General features: G+C 45.1%; 1 protein-coding gene across 1 annotated transcript in view; it reads left to right on the top strand.

The window, feature by feature from the left end:
- The window catches only part of LOC134956695 (vitamin D3 hydroxylase-associated protein-like), a 214,873-nt gene that overhangs the window by 149,620 nt on the left and 56,223 nt on the right, over positions 1 to 9,030 (top strand). Inside the window, exon 10 of the mRNA XM_063938702.1 lies at positions 4,329 to 4,428. Coding sequence (XP_063794772.1) covers positions 4,329 to 4,428 — 100 coding nt within the window. The remainder of the gene's footprint in view (positions 1 to 4,328; positions 4,429 to 9,030) is intronic.

Here is a 9,030-nt window from a genome sequence, read left to right as displayed (position 1 = left end):
CTATATTTTTAATTTTGTCTCATTCTGTGTGCTATAATGTGAATTTTGGCTCATACCGTGTGCTATAAAGTGAATTTTGGCTCATTCTGTGTGCTATAATGTGAATTTTGGCTCATACCGTGTGCTATAAAGTGAATTTTGGCTCATTCTGTGTGCTATAATGTGAATTTCGGCTCATTCTGTGTGCTATAATGTGAATTTCGGCTCATTCTTTGTGCTATATTGTGAATTTTGACTCATAACGTGTGCTATAATGTGAATTTCGGCTCATTCTGTGTGCTATAATGTGAATTTCAGCTCATACTGTGTGGTATAATGTGAATTTCCACTCATTCTGTGTGCTATAATGAGAAAGGTGCACTACTACTAGGTAGCATAAGGGGTCCTACTATTGTGGTGCATAATGTGTATAAGGGGTATATGGTGTGGTAAACTACACTGAAGGATACGCTTCCTTTTGAGTGGCCACGTCCCCTTCCCTGGAGGCGCTTGCATAATTGCAACCTTCACTTTTCCATACCCCCACTTCAAAATTTCCGCTTCGACCACTGTACATAGGTAAAATATATATATATATATATATATATACACACACACACGTATATATTATATATACATGCATGTGCTCCCTATATGAAAGATTCTTTCATATTTACCACCAAATTGTAATTTTCTTTGTAGTAATTAAAGATGTTATGATTTTAATTTTAGATTTTAGGGCCCCACTGTCTTAAGTACCCCGGGCCCCCCGAAGCCTTAATCCAGCTCTGCTCTGTACCAGTGCCACTTAGACACATAATGCCCCCGTACTAGTGACGCTTACACACGTAATGCCACCTCTACCAGTACCGCTTACACACATAACGCCCTCTGTACCAGTGCCGCTTACACACGTAACGCCCCCTGTACCAGTGACACACACATTATGCAGCAGTCACACATACACATACACACACACAACAGACACATATATATATATATACAAATACACACACATACATACTGTACATACATTACACACATACACAGTCACACATATGTACAGTATACACAGACACTGTATACACACACACACACACACACACACACACACACACACACACACACACACACACACACACACTCACTCTCTTTCCAGACACTTTTCTAATGAAGTCTGGCTGGCCGAAGCTGTAGCAGCTCATCCTCCTGCTGCAGCATGGTCCCGTGTAGCTCCGCTCCTTACTCCCATCTAGCTCTGCCCACTTTGGCTACCTACCGGCCACTGAATGTCACACAGGGGAGGGGGGTGAGGAGGTTTTGTGTTGATGGCGCCGAGGGGAAGAGGAGGCTTTGTGCTGCCAGCACCGAGGGGGAGAAAAGGTTTTGTGCTTCCAGCTCCGCTGCATGTGTGACAGCAGCCGGCAGCAGCAGCAGGGATAGCCGCAGAAGCTCAGCACAGGGATGCAGAGCAGGGAGAAGGTCTCTCCTTCCTGGTGCCTCCATGCACTGCATTCCTTTGCTGAGCGGCTAGCGCCGGCCCTGTGTGCTGTGTCAACTGACACTGCACAGCACTCTCACCTTTTATATTGATTCAGCCAGTCACACAGTTCTGCCAGCCAGTCACTATTGTTAGCACCAGTGTCCCAACGCGCCGCATTACAGGGAAGTAGACAAACTAAATAAACTACAGCTCCCAGCAGCCCTTAGCCCCAAAGCATTATGTCCCTTAGGGCTGCTGGGAGCTGTAGTTTATTGCCTACATCTTCTTCCCTGTAATGCGGTGCATTGGGACACCGATGCAAACAATAGTGACTGGCTGCTGTGCGAGTCTCCGGGAGAGCCACTGTCAAAGGGAGGACAGAAGCTTAGCTGCTGACAGGAGAAGAAGCAGGAGAAGCATTACCCGCCCCTCCAGCACCCGCGATATCTCCGGGCCCCCTCCCCCACCCGCAGCGACCCCGCACCCGTACCTCCCACCACACCACCGCATCTGCCCCTCCCCCACCCGGGGCAACCCCGCAACTGCTACTCCCCCACCCGCAGCGGCTCCGGACCATCACCCGCAGCACCCACGCACCCTCCCCCTCCAGCGGCACCACCGCAACCACCCCTTCCGTGGCACCCCAGGATCCCATCCGCCTCTTCCCCGCACCCCCCTACTTCCCCAACTAAAGCACCTACTAGGTAATTCACCAGTCCCTGCGTGCACTGTTCACGCCGTTGCAAGGGGCTTCCACCCCTTAACCATTGCACGCCCTTTGTCCGTGCAATATTTAACCACTCACACAATTCTGATTGGATGTAATACTCCATATAATACAAATACTGCACGCCACAAGGGTGTGCAAGGGTTAAGGGGGCGTAGCCCCTTACGACGGTGTGAATAGTAGGGCGCGATGAATCACCTAGTTATATAATAAGCAACCATAAGAATAAAAAGTCTAAATTGAGGCTGATGATAGGATAATTAAACTCGGTAGGTGCCTGTCTCACAAGTGTGATTATTGGGCCTTATTCCGCTTCAAAACTGCTAAATCGCAAATCGAATGCGCAAAGACCGAACTGCAACTGCACTGTGATTGATTGCAGGCCCAGTAAGATGCGATTGCATAGCGATTGACAGGAAGTGACCACTTGTGGGAGGTTACATGGTGTTAGGGAGGCCAATGCAGGGATCGGGATCGGCGGGATCCCGGGATTTGGGCCCAAAAATGCCGGGCTTTGAATCCCGGGATTGGAGCCTCCAATCCCGGGATTCACGGGATTACATTGCGCGTGTGCGGAAGGGTGGGTGTGTAAGTAATACTACTTACTATTAAGCGGGCGGCAGCACTTCAAATGTAGAGCCGGCCGCCAGCCAACCAGAGCTGGCGGACTGGCAGCCAATCAGGGAAGCTGCCGCAGCAGCAGCAGCCAATCAGGAGCAACTGCTGCGGCCGCTTCCCTGATTGGCAGCCGGTCCGCCAGCTCTGGTTGGCTGGCGCTTCATTTGAAATGCCGCAGCGTTCAGTGTGTCCATTGCTGCCGCCCACCTAATAGTAAGTGGTATTACTTACACCCACCCTCCCTCCGTGCAGTGCTCTCTAACAGCCTCCCTCCCGCGCAGCTACGTACACCCTCCCTCCCGCACCGCTACCTACATCCTCCCTCCCTCCCGCACGTTAATTATATACTAATTAATCTAACTACTGTTGCAGGCGGCAGTCCCATTATATCTGCAGGGAACATTGGCCCTCATTCCGAGTTGTTCGCTCGCAAGCTGCATTTAGCAGCTTTGCAAACGCTAAGCCGCCGCCTACTAGGAGTGAATCTTAGCTTATTAAAATTTGCGAACGAAAGATTCGCAATATTGCGAAAAGACTTCTCTGTGCAGTTTCTGAGTAGCTCGAGACTCTTCCAGTGCGATCAGTTCAGTGCTTGTCGTTCCTGGTTTGACGTCACAAACACACCCAGCGTTTGCCCAGACACTCCTCCGTTTCTCCAGCCACTCCCGCGTTTTTCTCAGAAACGGTAGCGTTTTTTCAAACACTCCCATAAAATGGCCTGTTTCCGCCCAGAAACACCCACTTCCTGTCAATCACATTACGAACACCAGAACGAAGAAAAAACCTTGTAATGCCGTGAGTAAAATACCTAACTGCATAGCAAATTTACTTGGCGCAGTCGCAGTGCGAACATTGCGCATGCGCAATTAGCGGAAAATCGCTGCGATGCAAAGAAAATTACCGAGCGAACAACTCGGAATGACCACCATTATTTCTCCTAGCCATTGTCGGATTGGGCTGTAAAAGGCTTACCGGTGACAGTACACTCAATAACACACAGTGGAGAGAATGTTTCCTGCCAGTGGCACTAGCACTGCTTCATCCCTTACAATGTCATCTTCCAGGAGATCTTGAGGAACTTGAACATACTGTAGTGGTAGCACGGGTGTTATAAGAGAGGAGGGGGCCTGTATGCAGACTTCGGATGGACCCCCTCCTCTAGACGGTGCTGTAGGCTTCGGTACTGTGCCAGAGTCTACTGTGCATGGACCACATTACAGCCATGACAGAAATGAGTGGTAGGATGTGGCCCTAAGGCAATATTTTCGTCCCCTCTGTCTGTGTAAATGTGTCTTCTAATTAGATGCAGCTAAATAACTATGATCCATCCATTCACGACCCTGTAATCATTGTGAGTAGAGGACCGCAGGTACCAGAGGAAGGAGAATGATGGAGAGAAGGGTGTTACCTGTCTGCACTAAATCTATGGGCTCCGCCCACTTGTATGACAGTAATATCAGCATTAGTGACTATAAATACAGGGACCACTTTATATGACTCTCTTGTTTTTTACCCCATTAGTAAGAACAACATCATAGACCCCAGCATGGAGGAAACCGCACGTCTCTGTTTCATGCCCAATGTGGTGAAGAAGATCCTGTCCTACATCCTCTGGCCAATAGTAAGTAGATGTGGGGGGATAATACAAAAGCCATTTGTTTAGCAACTTTTTTTAATTCAATTAATCTTTAGCAGGAACATTTTCATTGTCCCAACGCCCTGGGCAGCCGCCCTGCTAGCTCGCCCCTAACTCGCCACTGTCAGTGGCGACAGAGCTGCTTGTGACAGGGGCAGTGACATGATGTGAGGAGGGGAATGGAGCCAGTAGGAAGCCACAGACTGAGAGTTATATAGTGGGAGGAGCAGGGTGCCCAGCAGCACAGAGTATGTCAGGAGATGAGTGAAGTGTTAGTGAGGACTGGACTGCATCAGTGGCGGATTTAGCGGGGGGCGATTAGGGCGAACGCCACCCCCCCTACACATACCGGCACCGGGATGGAGGCTGGGTCCCGCCGCGGTGTTGGGAACGGGGTGGAGAGCGATGCAGCGCGGCGGGGGAAGGGGAGAGAGAGAGCGTCCTGACGCGCATACAGGGAGGAGGAGGCGTGGTCAGAACAGAGGCCGGCGGGGACAGGCTACAGTGATTGTGTACACAAAACTGGATTTACCCTGCACCAGACTGAGTATAATTAGATGACTAAATCATGAAAACCAACTAAACAGAAGCGAATTGAGCCCCAATGGGCAGCTATTCTTACGTTGGAGGTGCTCCCAGGAATAGTGTACCAGATACAAATTAATTTGATGGGTGTGGAAGCGCCCACGCCTCACCAAACAAAAGAAATTCCTATGTTTGGAGCACTTTTTTTGATAATATTATATATAGATGGATGAAAATTGTATTTAGTTTAAAACTTAGCTTTTATTAATCAAATACTCAACTAAAAATTAATGACAGGGGTGTACTAGAAATATCAATTAATTCCCCTTCTAAACAGTGGTAAAAATATAAATAAATGAGAGCAAATACTATCGTATTGAAATTATGTATTTGGCTAAAAAATTGATGACAAGAAAATGATGGTAATCCATCAAACTTATCAAATAAGCAGCAGTAGTGATATTGGTGATATATATTCTTACATACAATCAGAAAGGTTATTCCAAAGAATTTTTTTGCTTAATCTTTAGATATTCACCTTAATTATCTCATATAAGGTCCAATCTAATAATACATATCTGAATTTCACCTGGCGGTGTAGGTAATACTATGCATATAGGATCGACTTCTCCCCATACTTCACAGTAGTTTTTTTACATCAAAAACTTACAGCCCTTCCCTGCAAGAGAAAAATTTCTATCCATGTCTGTGTATAGACAAATGAGGAATACATAGTTGCAATTATACTATGCTGAACACTCTGTCTACATTTTGGTTCATTTGTATCTTTAAGCCAAAAACCTGACACACTGATGTTTAAGTCAGCAGATGATGTAACAGATACAGATATCTTACATAGCCACCATTTGTACAAATGGTGGCTATGTAAGATATCTGTATCTGTTACATCATCTGCTGACTTAAACATCAGTGTGTCAGGTTTTTGGCTTAAAGATACAAATGAACCAAAATGTAGACAGAGTGTTCAGCATAGTATAATTGCAACTATGTATTCCTCATTTGTCTATACACAGACATGGATAGAAATTTTTCTCTTGCAGGGAAGGGCTGTAAGTTTTTGATGTAAAAAAACTACTGTGAAGTATGGGGAGAAGTCGATCCTATATGCATAGTATTACCTACACCGCCAGGTGAAATTCAGATATGTATTATTAGATTGGACCTTATATGAGATAATTAAGGTGAATATCTAAAGATTAAGCAAAAAAATTCTTTGGAATAACCTTTCTGATTGTATGTAAGAATATATATCACCAATATCACTACTGCTGCTTATTTGATAAGTTTGATGGATTACCATCATTTTCTTGTCATCAATTTTTGAGCCAAATACATAATTTCAATACGATAGTATTTGCTCTCATTTATTTATATTTTTACCACTGTTTAGAAGGGGAATTAATTGATATTTCTAGTACACCCCTGTCATTAATTTTTAGTTGAGTATTTGATTAATAAAAGCTAAGTTTTAAACTAAATACAATTTTCATCCATCTATATATAATATTATCAAAAAGAGTGCTCCAAACATAGGAATTTCTTTTGTTTGGTGAGGCGTGGGCGCTTCCACACCCATCAAATTAATTTGTATGTTGTGATTGTGTACACTGCTGCCTCTGCCGTCCGTTCTCTGAGGACTCCTCATGCTGCTGCGGAGTCGGACTCCAAAATACGAGTAGGTGTCAATGTATGCCATGTTTTCTCCCCTCCAAGCTAAAGTGTGTGTGTGTGTGTGTGTGTGTGTGTGTGTGTGTGTGTGTGTGTGTGTGTGTGCGTGCCATATCTTCCACCCCCCCTTCTCCTCCTAGCTAAAGTGTGTGTGCCATGTCTCCCCTCCTAACTAAAGTGTCTGTGTGCCATTTCTCCCCCCTCTTCTCCTAACTAAAGTGTATGATATGTCCCCCCTCCTAGCTAAAGTGTGGGTGTGCCACGTCTCCCTCCCCCATGTTTTTTTTCCTCGCTGCCCCAGTGTAAGTTAATAAGGGGGTAGGATTCCCCTTGCCCCCAGTGCCTGCATTATTTTAGCTCATTCAGTGTACTGTAATGTGAATTTCGTCTCATTCTGCGTGCTGTAATGTGAATTTCAGCTCATACAGTGTGCTATAATGCGAATTTCGGCTCATTCTGCGTGCTATAATGTGAATTTCGGCTCATACAGTGTGCTATAATGTGAATTTCGGCTCATTCTGCGTGCTATAATGTGAATTTCGGCTCATACAGTGTGCTATAATGTGAATTTCAGCTCATTCTGCGTGCTGTAATGTGAATTTCGGCTCATTCTGCGTGCTATAATGTGAATTTCGGCTCATACAGTGTGCTGTAATGTGAATTTCGGCTCTTTCTGCGTGCTATAATGTGAATTTCGACTCATACAGTGTGCTATAATGTGAATTTCGGCTCATTCTGCGTGCTGTAATGTGAATTTTGGCTCATTCTGCGTGCTATAATGTGAATTTTGGCTCATACAGTGTGCTATAATGTGAATTTCGGCTCATTCTGCGTGCTGTAATGTGAATTTCGGCTCATACAGTGTACTATAATGTGAATTTCGGCTCATTCTGCGTGCTGTAATGTGAATTTCGGCTCATTCTGTGTGCTATAATGTGAATTTCGGCTCATACAGTGTGCTATAATGTGAATTTCGGCTCATTCTGCGTGCTGTAATGTGAATTTTGGCTCATTCGGTGTGCTATAATGTGAATTTCGGCTCATTCAGTGTGCTACAATGTGAATTTCAGCTCATACAGTGTGCTATAATGTGAATTTCGGCTCATTCAGTGTGCTACAATGTGAATTTCAGCTCATTCAGTGTGCTACAATGTGAATTTCGGCTCATACAGTGTGCTATAATGTGAATTTTGGCTCATTCTGCGTGCTGTAATGTGAATTTCGGCTCATTCAGTGTGCTATAATGTGAATTTCGGCTCATTCAGTGTGCTATAGTGTGAATTTTGGCTCATTCAGTGTGCTATAATGTGAATTTCGGCTCATTCTGTGTGCTATAGAAACATAGAATTTGTCGGCAGATAAGAACCACTTGGCCCATCTAGTCTGCCCCTTTTTTTTTTACATTATTTTTTATCTCCAACCTTATTTGATCCTTATTTCTCTGTAAGGAGATCCTTATGTCTATCCCATGCATGTTTAAATTGCCCTAATGTCTTAGCCTCTACCACCCCTGATGGAAGGAATGGTGATTCGCCAGTCTGTATCACCAGAGCGCAGGGTTCTCTCCACTAACTGGCAACATTTTATTAGTAATGGCAACAATAGGAAATTTTAGAAGCGAACGGGAAGGGCATTACTAAGTGGGAGGGGCTATGATTAGGGGGAGGAGTCATCATTCTTAAACCGCCCCCCCTAAAAGTTAAGTCTAGATCTGCCACTGGGCTGCATCATGTGACCGGGACAGTGATATATGTGATAGTTATATACTGTAAGGAACAGTATCCTCCAGAAACACTGTATATCTGGAGACGAGTGATGTGTTAGTGAGGACAGGGCTACATGTATTCAGTTCCAGATTAACAATGGAGCTGCAGCTCCAGTGCTCCACATAAAAATAGGCACATCTTCATGACCGTAGGATGATGATAAGCCACCAGCTGGCCATATGTTTGGTTTTAAAGCATATTAAAATTGTATGTCTATTTTCCTCATAAAATGTTGACTTTTTTTTTTACTTTTATATATGTAGGGAGACATCAGGACTGATTGTGTATGGGTGTAAACACCCACATGGCTGTATCACCACCCAAATGCCACTGTTCACAGCTCCTCTGCTTCTCATAATAGGCTGTGCATAATTTTCAGCCCAAGGCCCACAGTCCATCCCTGCATGTGATAGGAGCAGTGACAGGATGTGAGGATGGGAATGGAGTCAGCTGGAAACCACAGACTGAGAGTTATATAGTGGAATGAGCACGGTCCTCGGCAGCACAGAGTATGTCAAGAGATGAGTGATGTGTTAGTGAGAAGAGGGTTGCATGCAGGGGTGGATTGGGAACTGAAAGTGGCCCTGGAAAACTACTGGAGAGTGGC

Source organism: Pseudophryne corroboree, chromosome 9, assembly GCF_028390025.1.
Source record: "Pseudophryne corroboree isolate aPseCor3 chromosome 9, aPseCor3.hap2, whole genome shotgun sequence".
In the NCBI taxonomy this organism is placed as follows: Eukaryota; Metazoa; Chordata; class Amphibia; order Anura; family Myobatrachidae; genus Pseudophryne; species Pseudophryne corroboree.
Note: the sequence above shows the minus strand (reverse complement) of the source record. Positions and strands in the feature narration are given on the sequence as shown.